The 19402-nt window shown below is 44.4% G+C and overlaps 1 protein-coding gene across 4 annotated transcripts in view; it reads left to right on the forward strand.

The window, feature by feature from the left end:
* Nucleotides 1–19402, forward strand: part of RASSF3 (Ras association domain family member 3) — a 101512-nt gene that overhangs the window by 47130 nt on the left and 34980 nt on the right. The window contains exon 1 of one of the 4 annotated variants that reach the window (XM_021385076.1): nucleotides 4616–4877. The exons of the other annotated variants lie outside the window; for them this stretch is intronic. Coding sequence (XP_021240751.1) covers nucleotides 4749–4877 — 129 coding nt within the window. The 5' untranslated portion in view covers nucleotides 4616–4748. Of the gene's footprint in view, nucleotides 1–4615; nucleotides 4878–19402 lie in introns of those variants that run through there. 4 annotated transcript variants of the gene reach the window in all.

Genomic DNA, 19402 nt, shown 5'->3' on the forward strand with positions numbered 1-19402 from the left:
AGGCTTGTGTACATAATGGTGCATCTTGGGCAACGGCAGCCAAGCAGCCATAGTGGCAGAGTGAATGCTGAATTTCTTCAATTTTTGTTGAGCTCTCCAAGTTTATATGTCAGAGGGCTGAGGGGATGTTTTAGAAACATGTAAACACCACGCAGTCACTGATGGAGTTAATGTAAACACTGTAGCATGTTTTATCTGTTGTCCTGTTGTTTAGTCTGGGGAAGAGGAGAAGGGGGGAATGATGAGAGACCTCAAATACCCAAAAGGTTGCTAGAAAAACAGCGATGGACTGCTCTCTCTCTCTCTCTTTTGTTAGGTTTTAAGTGAGATGTTAAGAGAATCTTTCTAACTCCAGTAGGTAGCTAAAAAGCTCTGGAACAGATGACCTGCAAGGGAGTTGTTACACTACCACCCCTTGCTCTAAGAATGGATTGTCTGAAGGTCTGCGGGGATGCTGCACAGGCCTTGGTTCTTCCTCAGAGCAGGGGATGGGTTTACTGAACTGCCCTCTGTAGTGCCCTTCAACCATATTTTCATCTGGAATTGTGATCTCTCCAGTAAAGTGACTTTTTAATGCAAATAGAGAAATGAAACTGCAAGGCCTTGGGATGCAGTCCGCCTCTATGAAATTCAATATCTACTTCTAAGGGTTATTTCAGCTATGGTGGCTGAGAGTCCTAATCCTTACCAAATTAATAAAATTATCCACACCTGTTTTGCCATTCAAAAATCTTAGCTTTAATTTCCACTTTTCTGGAAGCTATACCTGATGTTTCATTTCTCTAAACCGACTCTCCAAAACCACAGAGTAATTTAAAGCTGAATTTTATCCTTGAATGTAACAGTGACTTTAAATATTGTTGTTCCCCTTAAGCAACAAATATCTACGTATCACACGAGTTAACCTTCTCTGCAATTGCTTTATATTCATATCTCATTCATGAAACTTGTTCTGGAACCCAGAGTGCCCATTACAATTTTTGCTTGACTTACTTGAGCCACCACGTACTAGTGGCTTGAATGGGGTGTAATTTAAAAACATTGTGAAATTCTATCTGCGTCATCAAGCTGTGTTAAATAAATTAAAGAAAGGCTCTTCTTGTTTTCTTCACAGGTGCATCTATGGCACTGCTTGCTACTCCTTTGTTCATTAAAAAAAACAGAAAAAAGCATCTTCGTTTTCTTGCCAGTTGCCTGTGTGATCACACGGTAGCTACTTTCAGCTTCATTTCTCATTGAACTAATTATTGGAACGAGTGATTGAAAGCCTCATAGTGCTTATCTATGTTTTAAATCTCTCTCCTGTACCTTATTTTTTGGCTTTAACTTCATTGCTGTTACCTAATGCTTCATTAATGCTCCTCGAGAACAAGTATGCTTTCAGAAACTTTATTACTAAGTTTATCTTGAGATATTGCTCTGTTTACATCATGCAGCATTATTTTGTTGGTTGACTATTTAAGAGGATTGTCAGAGGTGACTGAAAATAATCCAAAGCTGCTGGTAGTCTGGAGGTTTCAGTACAGCACCTAATGAACAAATGAACAAAGGGTGCTGGATGAATCATACCTAAGTATGATTTTATTTGAGAAGGTGGAAAAGTACTTGTCTGGGGAGAGACCTTAAAAATTTGGGCAGGGTTTGCCTGGGAACAGTAAAATCCAAGCGGGAAGTGTAATCTGTGCATTACACTGCCCTTTGGAGTCCCATCAGCGGAACACAGAGCCCCTTCCAATTGCCACCTAGAAAGCCTTGATGCTTAACACCCGCCCTGCCCTGACCATGGTGCAATGCAAGACAGTGGTCATGGAGAGGAGATGTCTGAAGAGGACTTCCTTCTCCTTTTAAAGGTTCTGGAAATCTTAGTGGATACATGACACGTGTAGGTGGTGTTTAGAGTTGACCAAACAGGGCTATCTCAAGTGACAATACATTGATTACTGTGCTTTAGAAGGAAAATCTGTGCTTGTCGGTGCTGTTGTAAATAAAACACAGGCCTGATAAATTAGCAGATTTTATCTGAACTTCATGAAGCACAATTAGTGTAATGCAATCTGTAAGGTTACATAAGTTGAGTCTTTTAGTTCTGACTAGAATGTATTATACTGAAACGATGATCTACAAGCTGAGATCACATGGATTAATTTAAAATTCATTTAAAAAAAAATACCTGTATAGTAAGATAGGGAAACCAATTAATTTTTAAATATCAGTCTTGGAAATGACATAATAGGATTTGCATATATTATTGCAGGCACCATGTAAATCAAAATTAAAAGGTATCTCATCTGCTTGTACCTTCATCTGAATTCTTTGACTCAGTGCCACATCTGAAAAAAAAAAACAAACAAGAAACACTGTCAAAATTAGTAGGCTTAAAAACTGAGCTCTGCTTGAAGAATGAGTTCTTATTGGAATATATATTACAAAGAACTTAGATGTACTTTCTCCATTAGTTTTTGTTGCAACAGGAGAAAACTACATTGGAAATCTTTCATTGTCATCAATAGAAATGATGCTTCACAGACAGGTGAACATCATGCTTTGCTGTCATAAACTGGAGCCAGGACTTGCAACAGGTCCTGCACAGATGGACAGAAGCTCCCTCGTAGCAGCTTATTGCCTTCATGGTCCTCTTTGTGAGCTTGATGGTCCACCCACACATGACTGGTTTTGAGGCTGTGGCTAAGCAAACAGGCTGTGTACACAACGCCTTTTGTTGCTGAGAGCCGGTCAAGTGTGACAGTGAGTAACATTTAGAACACCTTTGTAGCTGGAAAATGAAAATATCATTTTGTGGTGCACTCAAGTCACTAAAAACCTTTACCTTGATCATGGTCATAGCTAGGAGCGTTACATCCCAAAGATCTGGAAGCTGGGTTTAGACAGTCCAGCGCTTTTTTTTTGGCATGGCTCTGGTCTTAGCAAGCCACGTAACGCAAAGCTCATTTGTCTAAAGCAAGCATTTTAATACCTTTTAGTTGCATTCAAGTAACTCGGCATTTAACTTAAAACTATCTTTAATACTGGGGAGCTTTCCAGTTCCAACAAATAAGCTAAAGAACTGACACATTCACATCTATTCTGTTAAACTCAATCAGTTGATTTCAAAAGCTGTGCTGCCTTCTAATATGGCAGATGCCAAATTTTTACAAAGACCTGGGAAAAGCCAAGCTGACAGGGAAGTGAGGAGATAGTACCTCTGGACTGATTGACTGCTGTCAGTGCTCAGCCTGAGTTTTTTGGCTGGCGGGGGAGTGCCTTCATTGATATGCACAGCATGGCGGTACAGTAAGAGTACCAAGTTGATTCCACCCACATTGGAGCGTGGGCTCAGTATGAGATGCATGCAGCTGGGTGAGAAATCACAGAATCATTACGGTTGGAAAAGACTGCAAAGATCATTCAGTCCAACCACCAACCCATCCTCACCATGCCCACTAACCACGTCCCTCAGTGCCACATCTACACAGTTCTTGAAGGCCTCCACGGACGGTGACTCCACCACCTCCTTGGGCAGCCTGTTCCAATGCATCGTCATGCCTTCTGAGAAGATTCTGAGTAGTTTGTGAAGGGCAAGTGAGACAGGGACAGAGAGGAGGGAAAGCAGACATTAGGCCACGGCAACCCAGGCACACCCCCGGCTGAACACAAAGACCACAATGCGCTGGATCAGAGCACGGCTTGGCACACACGCAGCTTCACACCCATTTAAGCTAATTCAAGGCTGTGCTGCTGTTGGAGATGCCTCCTGCTCTCACTCCCACCCCCTGCTCTGGCTGCAGGCCTTGCTCCATGCTCACTTTCCCCATGGGATCAGTGGCACAAGATCAGCATCACGGGGCCGAGGCCCTGCAGGAAAGGCAGGTCTACTTTTTGGGCAGCTGTACAGGGCGAGGAAGCCGTGCCTTAAAGCCAGTATCCTGTCGCCGACAGTGACCACCTCTAGATAAATTAATGGAAGAGATGAGAAAACCCGAAGCAGGTAATTACGAAGCGCGCTGGCCTTCAGGCATTGTCTGCCACTTCCCCCGTCGGTGTCTCAGCTTGTGATTTATGCCCTGCGTGGTCCCAGAACTGCTGTGTTTCTGAGCACGTTTTCCAGCCGCGGTCGTAGCTGTGCCCTCCCCGCGCTGTCCCATCCCCGCGCCCTCACGGCGCCGCTCCCATCGCGGCCCGGGGCGATGGATTCCTCGCGCTTATCTCTGCGGGCCCACGGCGGGGCGAGGCAGTGTTGCGGCCAGCTGCAAAGTTCAAATTCAAATTCTCCTAGAACAAACCGAGAAGGATTCGCAACTGTTCCGCCGGTGGTTACTTTTTAATGCGTTTTTAGGGGAAAGTCCCCGGCGAGGTGCCCCCTCGGCCGCCTCGTCACTGAGAGGCCCAGGGGCGGGCAGCGCGCAGCCAGAGCTCCGGGGACGGCCCGGCGACCTGCGGCCCACGCCCGCCCTTTCATCTCCGGCCGCGAGCTCCCAGGCCGTCAGCGCAGCTCCTCGGGGCCGGGCGGGGAAGCGGGAGGTGTCGGCAGGGCCTGGCGCGGCGCTGCCCCGTGGAAACTTGTGCGGCAGGAAGGGAGGGCGGGAGCCAGGGAGCGGTCGCCGTAGCGGCTCCGCCTTCTCCTCCTCCTCCCGCGCCCCGGGCCCGGCGGCGCTGGGAGAGGAGCGGCCGCGGCGGGGCCCCATGCGGCGGCCGGGACGGCGCTCTCCGCCGCCGGGCCCCTCCCGCACCAGCAGCACTAGGAGCCGCCGATGACCTGGACCAGCAGCATGAGCAGCGGCTACAGCAGCCTAGAGGAGGAGGACTCCGAGGAGTACTTCTTCACCGCCCGCACCTCCTTCTTCAGGAGGCCGCCGGGCAAGACCCGCGCCGCCCCGCAGGTAAGTGCCGAGCGCCGGGTCGGGGCCCGGCCCGCGCCTCCACGTGCCCGCCGCCTCTCGGAAGGGGCCCCTCGCCCCCGCGGGGCGGCCGTGCCTCAGCGCTCCCCCGCCAGCTCTGGGGTTGGGGTCCCGCCGGCGTGAGGGGCTGCAGCCTCTGAAATGCCTCCTGAAGGGCTGAATGGGCAGGCAGGGGACGGGGTTAAACAGCGCGTGTGCCCGGTAGTGAGTAAGCGGCGGGGTTCAGCGCTTCGTGGCAGCGCTGAGTGCGGTGCGTGGCAGCCTGGCTGCCGCCCGGGCGGCGTGGAAGGGCCCTCGGCCGCGGTGGAGTGGTTGAAGTGCTCGGCGGAGATCGGCTGCAAGAGGATTTGAAGTGAAGAACTGATTAAAAGCAACGAAAACCTGAACCCTTTGTAGCCAGCGCTGAAATGTCCACCTCCAAGGAGGATCGACGGGCAGCGCAGGGCGAGAAGTGCTGGGGCACTCGGGCAGCCAAGCAAAACTCCTTTCGGGAGAGCAGAATGCTCAGGTTCCTGTCAGCGCAGCAGTTAAACCAAGTGGGACAAACGCTGTGCTCCTTTAGCTGAAGCAGCCCAGCCCCTCTCATTTGTCTTTTCTAAAGCACAACGTTTCTTTCTAGGGATGGCTTTATCCCTGAAAGCTGATGAGGCAGTTTTCCATATGTTGGCTCCCCTCCCCTTGCTCCCACCTCTGTCTGATCAGTGTTTGTACAACTCCTGCTGTGTTTTCCCTGCTGCTTGGAGACTCAGCTAGGAACTCTACTGAGTCTGGTGCCCTCTGATCAACCTGTGGGGCTTATCAAGAGTCATGGTTGCCCACAGCCCTTCCCCTAGGTTATATCGTGCTGCAGAAGCCAACCTTGGTTTCTGTTTCTCCAAGGTTCTGTGACTTATTCCCTGTTTGTGATTTACTTAAAATTTAAGCCCTGTAACCACCCCTCAGGAAACTCCTGCTCCTGTTTGAGGAAGTGCACGGAGTTTTCTTGAGCTTTGGTTTCCTTTGCAGAGTTTGGCAGGGAGCCCGGGCACACCCTCTGCCTACACCTGAGCCTGGGTGCCTTGTGCAGATACCCCGGGACCAGCATTTCACCATGTTGTTGATGCCTCCCCAAGGTGCTTCCCGCGGTTCCCTTCCTGAGAGGTCATCTCTTTCTTATCTATTTTGAGTTCCAGCTTCCTGCAAATCGCAGTGACTCTGAAAGCTGGCAGGTCCTGCTGAGTGTCCTTGAACTTTATCTGCTGACCTGCTTGGCTGGAGTTGGCTACCACCTGGCCCATACAAAACAGAAAGTGGTTTGGGTTGGAAGGGACCTGAAAGACCGCCCTGTTGCAACCCCCTGCTATGGGCAGGGACGTCTCCCATTTTACCAGGTTACTCAAAGCTCCACCCAACCTGGCCTTGAGCACCTCTAGGGATGGGGCATCTACAGCTCCTCTGGGCAGCCTGTGCCAGTGCCTCACCGCCCTCTGAGTAAAGAATTTTTTCATCATCTCTAGACCAGCTTTTTCGGTTTAAAGCCATTACCCTTGTCCTATTGCTACATGCCCTTGTAAAAAGTTTCTGTCTTTCTTATTACCCCCCTGTAAGCAGTGAAAGGCTGCATTAAGGTCTCCCTCCTTGCAGAAGAAGACCGCAGTGTCGCAGCACTGTGTGAACAGATACCTCGCTGCTGCCAGGCTGTGGGTGGTTGCTGTATAATGGGATGTGAGAGGCCCCAGGTCTTGATTTGGGTCCTAAAAACATACTTAGTTTCTTTGCTTTGTAATGCTGCTGCATGAGTTGTCTTAGCAAGTACTCATTAAGTAAGTGGTGGATTGTGCAAACATGTAAATCACTGCGTGTGATGTTAATGTTCTCAATCAAGGGGTGAAGGAAAAAAAACAAAAATTTGATATTCTGGTCTGGTAGTGTTTCCCAAAAGAGTACTGTGGTGAGATGCTGCCGGCTATGTGTTTAAGTACATATTGGGTAGCATGGAACAAATTCATCTGTATTGCTGACTCTGCAGCATCAGAAACACTCAGCTAAATGTTTCTAGCCATAAAGTTATTGCCAGTTGCAGTGTGCTGATGAGTTAGAGAGGAAAGAAAAAAATCCCCAAACAATGCTGAATGTAGATTTCAACAGTCATGTGGCCAGTAAGAGTGAGTTTCCCCTTCCAGCAATAATAATCATAAGAAGACTCTTTGTATGTATGAGGATGTTACTTTTGGTTTGTATTTGAGGTTTAGTCAAAAAATGCATACTATGTCCCCTTGAGCAAAGAGGAAAGAGGAGGAGAGCCATTATTGTTTCTGTGTCTTTCTCAACTATACAGATGCTAAGTTTCGCAGGGTATTTTTTTATTCTTGCTGAAGACAAAGTGGTGGCAATTACTTTTATCCTTCTGTCTTAACTCCTCCTTTCCCCTGTTCTCACAGTGAAAAGGTTGGTTACAACTTAGAGCTCACAGTGTGCTGTGCCTGCAGAAGTACACGGTGGTAGCTCTTGGACTTGTTTTACATAGATTTCCAAAGAAAAGAAGGAAAAATGGAAATTAAAAAAATTAAAAAGCAGCTCTGTGAAGTTTTGTCTTCCATTTAATGGAGTGGAATGGTCTTACTTACGTACCTCAGTTTCTACAGCTGAGACAGGATAAATGGATTGATACCAGTTCTGATGTAAGAGTCCTGTAGTAGTGTCTTTGGGCTTTGCCAGATCTTCTGCGGGATGTTTAAAGATTTGTCTCTTCCTCTCTCTCTACCACTTCTAAAAGCCTGAAGCATTAAATTCATTACAGAGTGTTGCAGGCAGCAGGGTGTTTTGGGGCTGAGGTGTTCAGTTCGTTTTCCAGTCTTGCAGAATTTTGTTGTATACGCAGTGCAGTGGGCTACCAACCCTCTCGCACCTCCCCACATCTTTTTTGCAGGAGAAATGAAAGTTAGCAATCCAGCATTTGCAGCTTCATTCAATTAAAGATGCAGACTTGAAGCTAAAAGATCTCAAACTTGAACGCCATGTCTGTGTCACTCAAATACAAGTGACTTTTTTCTACTGGATTAAGCTGAATGTGGCCCTGTTTTGTGCTTGCAGTGACTCATTTACTAAATGAAAAAGGAGGAACTGTAAATATTTTTGTCGTGCCAGTGTGACTGCTCATGTGAGGTGAAGTTACCCATGTGCATAGGCTTTAGCAAGATTAGACCCGTGCTTCTGTATGATCGAGCCTTTGGAAATCATCCACTCCCTCCAGAGAAAATACCAAAAGAAGATGTTTTGCAAACTTTTGAAAGCTGACCCCTTTCTCCCCCTCTTTCCTCCTGCCCACCCCCAGCTTTTCAGGAAAAGTGAAAACAGTCCTGCCTGCTCCTGCGCGCCCGGCCATATGTGCAAGGGAAAAGCATCTTCCTGCCTGCGTTCCTGCACTTCCACAACCACTTCCACACACTCTCCCCCTCCTAGCAACGTTGATGTAAATCCTTGCGATACCTCTCCTCCTTTCTCACACCTCTATAGGGGGATGGTGGCTTATGAGCGCTGCTGTGGGTTAGTTCCCAGCCATGCCTCCCACCGGGTGGCTGCAGGTACCCAGGGAACTCCACCATGAGATATCTCTGTGCCCTTACACAGGAAGCTGCTCCTGGGGAAGTGCTGCTCCAGGAACAGGCAATGCTGTGCAGGCTGTGGACTCCCCATTGTTAGGAGAGGGCAAATCTTGTGTTCAGCATCCGAACTCTGAGTGGTGTGCACACAGACAGAATGGCTGAATTCTGCTGGAAGTGCGGTATAAAATATTGTGGAGGTACACAGTTTGACTTTTGAATGCTGCTATTCTCTGTAAGAAAAAGTAAGAACTTTTTTTGTTTATGGTGTTTTTTACTATTTCATACAGGGCTCTCTGGAAATGTTAGCAAGAAAAATGCAGTTGCTTCTTGTGGCAGTTTCCAGAAGCACACACCTTCCTGCCCCTCCTCAGTCCGTGCTGGCTGCCTTGCGCTCAGTGCAGTCCTTCTCCATTTGAGGTCCAGTTTCTGCCTCTCTTCCCATTACTGCTCTTAGCCTTCACAGCTTTTGCACCTCCTGGGTATCCTGACCCCATCACCGTGTCAGGGGCTCAGCCTTTTGGGGCACTGCCTTGCCACACCATTGTTGTTGCCTCCCTCCCCTCTGCGTTTCAGTGGGATTTGCAGGTGTGGTAATGAGGGTGGGAGAGGAAATTAATATTGAAAAAGCTGGAAATAGAAGCCGGATGTGAAAGAGCAAGAGGGGATGTGAAGAGGGGAAGCAAAAGGCAGTGGGTGAAAGTCTCATCCCAGCGAGGTGACTGTTTTGCTCCACTGTCAGCGCAGAAGATTTGCGTTTTTATTTTCAGTGGATGAACTGGCATCCATGTGAAAAATTAGACAGACTTCTGGGTGCGGAAACCCTTTTTTATATCTGTTCCACATGAGTTTGCACAGTGGCTTGTGGCATTTCAGTAAGAACAAGAGAGACAAAAGCACTTTATCTTGGAAGAAAGCGGTTTCTTGGAGTAAAGTGCTGTTTGTAACTGCTCAAGTGTAGTTAGCATGGTTTTGTGCTAGCGATGTCCATTATTAAGAAGTTCCATGTTTGTTTGGTCGTTACAGCTCCTCCTGGGTTTCCTTTCCACAACATTCCCCAGGGAAAACGGCTCTCCTGACGACCAGAACAAATGAGGTTTCTAATTATAGGCTCCGTGTGGAGCCAAAGAGGTTAGGTTTGTGTTTGACGTGTAGTCATGAAGCTTATTTAAAAAATAAAACTAAAAATATCCAGTAATGTGTTTTATTTTTTTTTTTTAATCCATTTGACGGTCGGTGAATATTACGGGATAAACACTGTCGCAGCTAAAGCACTTGAAAGTTAAGGCTTGAAGGAACCAGCAGCATAGAGACTGTGCCTATTTTAAGGCCGCATCAGTGTCAGTGTAAACCAGCAGTCCTTGTTTCACTCTCTTGTGCTTTGCCCCGTTCCTCTCTGAGCGCCTGGTGCGGTGTTTGTGCCTAAGGAGCTCAGCAGAGCAGGGCTGTACCCAGCGGAGCCCCAAGCCACTTACTGACGTCTGACAGCCACTGGAGGTGAGAGGGGATTTATGCGCTTTGCGCGAGGAATGCTGATTGCTGCACATTGGTTTATCAGCACAGTTGGCTCTTATTAATTTATGTTTTGAGGGCTTACCTAAAACGTATACCATTTTTAGGTGTGAAGTGGGGAACTACTAATGCACAAAAATTGAGAAGCAAGATCAGGAGAGATGTCTTGATGTTCTGTCCCAGGAGGAGTTAAAGTCACTGAAACATCTCATGAGTTCAGCCATCTCGGTGTCCTCAGTACAGCAGCACTGCAGGAACTATTCAGAATGAGCATTCTACTCTTTCCGCTTTTTCCTTTAGTATACAGTATGAGATGTATCTTGGGCCGTTTTTTCTCTGTTAACATAAGATTTTGGCCCACCAGCAGTGTGCTGCTGGCTCAATTGTTGACATTCATTTGAATATCACCAGATACATGCCAGATTTTTTTTTTTGTCATTTCTTTGGGAAAGTAAGCCTTTGGTTCACCTGCTTGAGCTTTGGAGCACAGTAGCTCTGTATAGATGATTTGAGATTTGAGTTCTAGTAATATAACTGAGTTTGGGATAAAACTGAGGCTTTGCTTGAGTGCAAAAGGGCAGAAGTGCTGCAGCTTAAAGCTGCCAGATGTCAGAAAGAATCAGGATCTGTATACCTTACGGATCGGGGTGTTTAGATTGAGACTTGTTTAGATGTATGAACAGATGTGCAAGATGCAAGGAGTTCTGTTTAAGTTGAGGAGTCTGGTGAATGCAGGAAAATGTGCTGCAGAGCAACTGAGCCCAGGATCATCTGCATACAGCAAGTAGATTTACAAAGCAACCAACCAACATTGATTTGAAAGGAAGGAAAGAGAGGATCTGGTATCCTGTTTTCATCATTTCTTATTTCAACTATAGACCTGTGACAAGAATATGAAAAAATACCAGGATACCATTTTGGAAGAGGTTCTTACTTGACTATTTGGCCGTGGCAAGAGCAAAAATATGAAGAGAAATGAAGTAAAAATCAATACTGCATTTTTGTCCCTTGTGTAAAATGGCAGTGGCAGCAGTGTTGGATTAACAGTTCTTAGTAAACCGATTAACAGAGGATTTTAGATGAAGCAATGGATCTGTAATGCAGCGTTTGCCAGTGACAATAACCTTGTGAACCAAGCCAAGCAATGTGTCAGGAAGGGATAAATCAGAGTGATGGATCTCTGTAGTTAAACTCTCCTCTTAGAGACAGGCAGCCGTCTCCACTGACTTCAGCAGCATGTGCCTGTCAGGCCAGAGCTGTGCGGGGCGTGCTGCACTCTTCCTGCTACGTAGATACAGCGGTGGTTTGTGTGTATGGGTACATTTGTGTATACATGCAATATTTACTATTCAGTGTATTTATTGCAGTTTGTCATAGTTAGATGTATACTTTAGATCAAAAGCAGCCTTCCGGTCAGAAGCTGTGGATTTCCCAGTTGCTGCTGGGGAAACTGAAAAAAATGAAAGGATGGATCAGGGAATTAATAAATAGTTTTAAATTAGGGCTACTAAGGCGGAGAAGGGTCTGGAGAGCAAGGTGTATGAGGAGCAACTGAGGTCCTGGGTGTGCTCAGCCCAGAGCAGAGGAGCTGAGGGGAGGCCTCATGGCGGCTGCGGCTCCTCACTGGGAGCAGAGGGCAGCGCTGAGCTCTGCTCTCTGTGACAGCGACAGGGCCCGAGGGAACGGCATGGAGCTGTGTCAGGGGAGGGGTAGGGAAAAGTTCTGCACCAGAGGGTGGTGGGCATGGAACAGGCTGCACAGGGCAGTGGGCACAGCCCCGAGTGCCAGAGTTCAAGGAGTGTTTGGACAGCGCTCTCAGACACAGGGTTTGGTTTTGGCTGGTACAGAGTGGAGCTGGAGTTGGACTCAGCGATCTGTTTGGTTCGTTTCCAACTGAGGTTATTCTATGACTGTATATTATTCAATATTATATATTTATGGAATACACACAATGTAAATCTTGTATTTCTACTTGCAGAAAGTGGGGTAGCTTTGTATGTTTTGAGACCAACATTCAGGGAGGTCTTAAAACCAGCGTATCCCACAGACTTGAAGGGAACACCCTGGTGTGACTGAAGCTAGCTCGGTGTGCTTTCATCCAGTCCAGTTTCAGCACAGCACTTGCCTAATTACCATGCTGTCATGGTTTTGTGTTTGTTTAGGTGCCTGTAATGAAGCACGCAGTCCTGTAGGCAGGTACGAATTGACTTGGGATGAGTAATTGCCCCTTTTGGTTTTTTGGTGGTTTTTGTTTTTTGGCGTACTTACTCTTTTGCAAGGTTGATGAAATACTGCAGACAGTTTTGAGGAGAGTACTTCCTTTGTGGACATATATTTGGCTGTGTGAAGTAGCCACGTGTGATTTATGTAGCAATTAAGATCGTTTTCTAGTTATTCATCTGTCTGTGTGCTGGAGAGGAATTTGTGCTCCTTTACGCAGAGGTATGTTTGCTGTGTTGGAAATAATAGTAAGGGCAGCAGTGGTGCCTTGGCCTGGTAGAGGAAGCCTCAGATGGCAGTACTGCTCACATGGGAGCACTTACCATGTACTGCTGTTGGTTTCTCAGTCTTGCTCTTCATCTGGGAAATTCTGACGATTCCATGTGAAGTAATTGTGGAATATGATGTCAGCATTTCTTTTAGAAATTATATAGAATAGCAGAGTAGAAAATCATTGGCTGCATGTGCAGGAGCAAATTACAAAGTAAGTTTATTGTCTGTAATCTTTTATAGTCATCCCTGTTGTCCCTTATTAGGATTGCTTTTCTTGTTTTCTGTCTTGCACTTCATCCCCAGGTGCGTTCAGGTATGTGGATGTACAGTCCATGTATGCCATATGCCATACAGTCCCTGTGCTACATATTTGTGGTATCCAATCCATGTGATCTTTTTAAAGCCAGATTAGTAATAACAAAAACTGAAGATCAAATTCTGCTCTGGCTGAAGATAGTATTTATTTAATAGCTAAGAAAATGCTTAATCTTATTGCCACTGAAACAGAGGAGATCATGATTTGGCTTGTCCCTTTTGGGACAGGTTGTATTTGTTAGTAGTGCAAAAGTATCTTAACACTTCTATTGATGGATTGTAACCTTTCTTGTAGAGAGCTTCCTCTTAGCCACTTCCTATACATAGTTGTGCCTTTGATCATGCTAGCCTGCCAACGTGGAAGAGTTTAGTTTAGAAGTTTTATTTAGACCATGATTTTTCTTGCTTGCTCTCTGCTGAAGAATTCTGCTCCCCAGGAACAAAACATACCAATCTTGCTGTTCGGTCCACGGGTGGCTTCATTTAGTGAGTTCACTTACAGATATATCAGCTAAGATTATGAGGGTTTTTTTGTTGCTGTTCTGAGTTAATAATTTAATTGGAAAACAACTTCATGGTTCGTTTGAAGAGCATCTGGGAAAGCCTTGTAAACTCTAGCAACTGCACCAGGGATTTCAGTGTGACCCACAGTGCTTATGTGTGCAGGAACTGGCATATTCTTTGGCACTGTGTAAATGATTAAAAATATGGTGGTTGCATGTTGTGTATTGGGAGAATTGACTTGTGTTGTTTGTCTTAGTGTCTGAAATGAAGAACTTCCAGTTTCAGTGCCATGGAGATCAGCGTTATGTCAGTGCAGTGTTTTTGGTGACAGATGTAGTTTGCATTCAATATTATGATTTTTAGTAGGTTATTATTGATGTGTGCAAAGATTCTGTAGTGTAGGCATAGGCAGGCATCTTATGTTACCTGTTATGAAATTTATTTTCACGTGTGGATCTGGTTAGCTTGCTGATAGTAGCAAAATGTACACGTGGCTGGTAACCCAGGCTGTGCTTGAAGAGCTCAGCAGTCTGTGCCACAGCCAGCTGCAGGAGCTGGTCCCCTGGCTGCACAGGTGTAGTCAGTCCCTTGTTCTGTTACTCTGCATGCATTCTTACCTTTGGAAAGCGATGGGGAGAGTATTTCTACAGAAGCATAAAAAAAGTCTGTTCAATTTGTGCACGGGGGGAGTGATGTCTTGTGTCCTGGACTGAAATGGACTGTTCAGTCAAAAGTTGACACTTGGAGCAGTTGCTGCCTCATGTGCCCATACACAAAGGCTGGCATCAGAAGAATCCCAAACGCACACGAGAACATCACTTGTGCAGGCAGTCTGGTATGAGCAGTAGTCAGACTGCCGTGTAATCTACAGAAAAGTACTCTGCTTTGTGAAGGAGGACTTAATATTTCATTATGTCATGATATTCCCAGCTTGCATGGAGCCTGATTTAGTGAAGCATCGCTTTTCTTAGACAATGCCTACATAAAATGTAGCCTTGTAACTCTAAAATACTTAAAAATGTAAGGCTTTGTGAGCTGATTTTGGTGTGAAATCTAATAGAAAGGACAGTTTCTAGTTTTTGCATCAGTTAGCAGACTGGGTTAAAATAACCAAAATTCTTAACATGATATTCAGGGGCCCTCAAATTCTTGAGTTAAGAACACACCTTTTTTTCCCTTCAAAGAATATGCAGTGTGGGATGATGACTAATGACAGGAGTCCTAATCAACTCTTTCTGTAATGAAAACCATTTAACTGCTGCTAGAGAGCCTGTTAAGTGGATCTCAGGACCTGAATACATGGGTTCACAGTAGCTGGAAAAGATATTTTCATGCGGTTGCACCATTGCGGAGTTCAAAGTCTGGAACTCCTTTTTATATTTGCCATTATGATTTAGTTATTTCCATGAGAAAGTGACACGGATACCACTGAATTGCTTTAGCTATTTTCTGATTCACCAGAGTGGTAGGAGGCTAATGTGTGTACATATGGTGGTTTGAGCTTCTGGGAATTGGTCAGATACACCTCTGAAGTAGGTCATCATGTTATTTTCAACTGTATTTTTCTATTCTCGTTGAATTAATTGCAAAAAGAAAGAATTACCTTCCCTAACTTTATTTCTTAGGGCTCCATGACTGACAATATAAATATATATATATATTTATAAATATATATAAATATACCATATATATTTATATGTTATTTTATTATATTTTATTTATAATAATTTAATATTTATTATAAAATTATATAAAGTTTTATAATTTAATATTATTATATTATTTTATAGTATATATATTATATTATTTATATATACATATATATATATTCGTCTACATAATGCACTGCTGTTTTCTTTCATTCTTCAGGATCCTGGCCATGTGAAAAACTGTTTTATTCTTTGGGGTACACATTACTTTCTCTTCTCCTTTTAGTCTGGGACTTGCTTGCACTGCTATGGTTTGTACCGGAATTGCTGACATATCTAAATACCTTCTCTCAACATGCCCATCTAAGCTGCAAAATATTGCTTTGGGGTCTGATTCGGACTTCATGGGAACAAGTTTGTTTTCACAGAATTTGAAAAAAGGTATTAGTGTTCAGCTGACCATGTGATCCTCTCTTCTGAACTTTTGTCGGGCCCTGATTTGTGTGGAAGGTATTTTACAGCATTTTCAAAACAATAAAAAATAAAATACAACTGATATGAAACCACCAGATTTCAATCAAAGTGGAGTAAAGATAATGTGTTCTGCAAGATTTTCAATTCTGTACCACAGTTGCATTTTTTTTCCTGAAAAAAATAGTCTGTATAAGCAAAGAAATTTAAAAAAAGTCAGGAAGTGCCCTTCACTAGCTGAAGCCTATGTGCAGAGGGACTTCTCAAGGTGGATTTGGCTGTGGGATCTCAAGTTTTTTCTCACCCTGGTTCCAAATCCTCGATCTTCTGTAAAATGAAGCAGACAGCTGATGTACTTAGCTCCGTGAGACTTTAAATTGTGGATTAGGCTGAGTGCTAATTAGCCAGCACACGGAATAGGCAGTTCCTTCACCTTAAGCCCTAATCGCAGCAGGCACGACATTATCCTAACTAAATGTCAGATATTCAGGTGAACAGAAAAACCAGTGACACTTACAGGTCAATGGATGTCAAATATGAAGTGGCTTGGATGCTCAGAGCACATGGCATCAGGATTTCCTCTTTTGTTTATTAAATCACAGGGTGTTTGTCAGTGCGTTGACATGGTGACAGCCCACTTGTTGTAAAATATGGGGAAAGCAGTGCCTGCTTTACACCTTTCTCAAGTTGTGAATGAGAATGAAGATGTCTGTTAAATAGTAACCATACAGAAATGCCCAGCTGTCAGAAAATCAAGCAAGTTCTTGCCAAACACAGCAGGTGGTGCAAATGCAAATCGGTTTAACTTCCCTTTGATCACAGAATCACAAGGAGGTTCCTTGGGAGGCTCATCCTGTGCTGTGTCACCAAATGCTTTGTGGTCACCTGTGTTCAGGTGAGCACTGAAAACCCTATGACCAGGGTTTTCAGTGCCTGAAGCCTTTGGCAGCACGCTGCTGTTTTGGCTTTCTCCCATCGCTTGGTTTGTTCTCCAGCTGCCAGTGCAGCAGTGGGCATGAAAGCCTCTGTGGAGCAGTGTTGCATCTGCTGAGTTGAGTTCTAGGGTAAACTTCATTTTTCTTCCTGTAATGGGCACCCTGGAAAGAGTCATTCCCCTTCAGCAGCTTCAGGGACTGTCCTGGCGAAGACCTTTAACTTGGTGATCGTAGGAAGAGTTTGAGCGTTTCAGATACCCAAGTGTTCCATTGCTTCTCCAAAACTGAGAGGTGTTCAAATCTGCCTTAGTAGGACAAGCAAAGGGTTTAAGTAAGTCACCAATGATTTCAGTGGAACAGAAATTACAAAATGCCTTTAATATCTTTCTGAATGCCTTCTGCTTATGGCGTGCATCTGCCTGGTCATGGAAATATATTACAGTACAATGAGGTATGATTAATAATATCACAAGTTATTTTGTTTTATGGATAGAATTGATGGGTTTGTCTAAGTTGGCAGCTGCTGTTGATTCAGTTACATGTTCACATGATAGGAAGCTTATCTCAAGATGTGGGAACATGATTGTTTATACAGTGCTATAAGGTTGATATTATGTGAAGTGGAACATCAAAGCAGTTTCTGATTCTCTGAACTTTAAAACTCACAGCTGATTTAATTAAAAAAAAAAAATTAAAAGCAACATCTTTCTCCACCTACTAACACAGACCCCAAGTGTTCTTCAAAGCATATTTAGTTTTAATAGCTTGGTGATTTCTTCCCTGAGGTGTTTTTGAAGTTCCAGTTACCACCGGAATATGAAGATGCAGCTTTGAGTTGTGAAGATAATAGACCATTAGAGAAGTAGGCGTTTGCCTCTTAAGAGGGCAAAATGGCATGCTTTGTAAAAACAGAAATAGCCAATAAACCTGATGATTTTTCCTGTAACACTCAAAAGTTCATGGCAAACTTCTTTGTGATTCATAGGTTGAAATTGCTCTTGGAGCAGCTTGGTGAAACACATGCTTAGAGATGCTGGCATGCCACTGTTGTTTTCCCCCCTGCCTCAAAATTGAATCAGGGATGTGTGTTAAAATGAGCTTGCTTAAAGCCTTTGTGGCTCATGTCAGAAAAATCTCATAATATGCAACACAGCTTTTACAGTACTACACAGTTGTGAACACACTATATGGAGAATTTTGGGTAGGTGCTCCGTGATATATGCCTAGATTTAACATCTTGTTTAAATAAGTAATAATCCATACGTTTTCATCTTGAGAGATAGATGTTGAAGATAGAGGAGGAAAAGAAAACAAACAGCTTTCTGCAGGTGTTTCACATTTGGTGGTAACTGTGGCAGAAACAAAAGGCAGCAGAGCAGCATTAATTACTTGAAGGATTATAACAATAGCGTTGTTGGTACCAGCACTGGCATTTCTTTATCCTGTAGGCACGAAGCATTACAATGTAGCATTACAAAACTGCTTTTTTAGGTATTTCCAGAGAATCTTTCTCACTCTTCCCCTATCCCTTCGATGTATGCTGCCAAATAAACCTCAGTGCTGTCTTCCCAGAGAGATGCAGACTTTGACCTGGTTGTTCCCAATACTTAAAAGGTAAGCAAAAAAATTTGAAATATGATGGTGATGCCCTACTGAAACGCTGAACTCGAATTAGCTTCCATTTTCTTTCAAGCATGTACAGAGATGTACTTCTCTGAGGAGCACTTGCCATGTTCCCTCTTTGTTCTTCACACCGTGGGGTTTTATGACTCGTTATGTATTCTTACAAAGACTTCTAACTCTTACTGCTGGTCAGCATAGGTTATCTGTAGTTCAGTATGTAGCTTTTTCTTTCAAATTCTTATCTTCACCATCATCTCCACTTTTGTTGAAGTGTATGTGTACAAAATGTTTTGGTAAGAACATGGTAAACTAAATCTAAGTTGGTTATCATGATGCAACTGAGGTCAGAGCACAAGCCTGATGGTACTCTTCTTGTTTGGACGTTTTCCGAGGGGGCTGAGCATGGCCAGTTATCCATTCTCCAAAATTGGTCCCGTGATCTAAGAACAAATGATGTCTCACAGGATATTATAATGGAGCAAATCATCCTACTTCTGTTGATTGTGTCCTTTAACATCTTGGCAACACACCTGAAATGCAGATGTGGCAGGTCTAGGGTTATTTTACAGCATGGCTGCCATCACTTGAGCAGAGGGTGTGGTTTCACTGCAGCATTAGTTTAATTAAATTAGTTTTAAGGCAGATGCATTCCTTGAACCAGCTTGCTGCGTGAGGAGCTGTGCTGGTGTGAGAGTGGCTGGAGGAATGCACAGGTGGGGAGGGTGGGACCTCAGGAAGCCCCATCTGGGTTTGGCTTACCTGGCCGAGCTGTGCTTTGGGATCACTCTGAGGAAGAGCCTCAGCAGAAGGTGCAGGGAGGATGTGCTTTGGAGTGCTGGGATGGATTTCTTAACTGCGTGCTCAGTAGAAATGTTTCAGGTAAGCAGAAGGTGGAAAAGTTTGTTTGTTTTAAATGAATAGGAGATAGCAGAAAGAGATAAGCAAGGAGAAAGCAGTACGGTTTACTGAATGGGAAAAATTGCTTGTGCTTTAGGCTGTGACAAAATAGGAAATGGAACAGGACTGCAATGTAAACTTGGATGCTAAAAATAAATGTATTTGTGTATTTTTAGCTCTTCACCTTTATTTTTAGCTCTTTCATCTTTTCATCTTTAGCTTTGGATTCCTCTGTAATTGTTCCTTATAACAAGCTTTATAGACCAATTCGTCCATTTAGAGAATAAGGTTGAGGGCACTGCTTTAAGCATATAAAAATACATTTTAAATGTCATGCCACCCCAGAAAGTGGCTTTTTACTGTGTAGCACTCTTTCCCATGTTTTAAGAACTGTAGGGAGGTTCCCTTGCTTGACAGTTCTGGCATGGGAGAAGATTGGCATGGCTTTATTAATCTACTTGACAAAAGTATCATCAGTATCATTTTCATGCCAGTTCGTAACAAGTTCTACAGCTGAAACTGCCTGC

Source organism: Numida meleagris, chromosome 1 (genome assembly GCF_002078875.1).
Source record: "Numida meleagris isolate 19003 breed g44 Domestic line chromosome 1, NumMel1.0, whole genome shotgun sequence".
Classification (NCBI taxonomy): Eukaryota; Metazoa; Chordata; class Aves; order Galliformes; family Numididae; genus Numida; species Numida meleagris.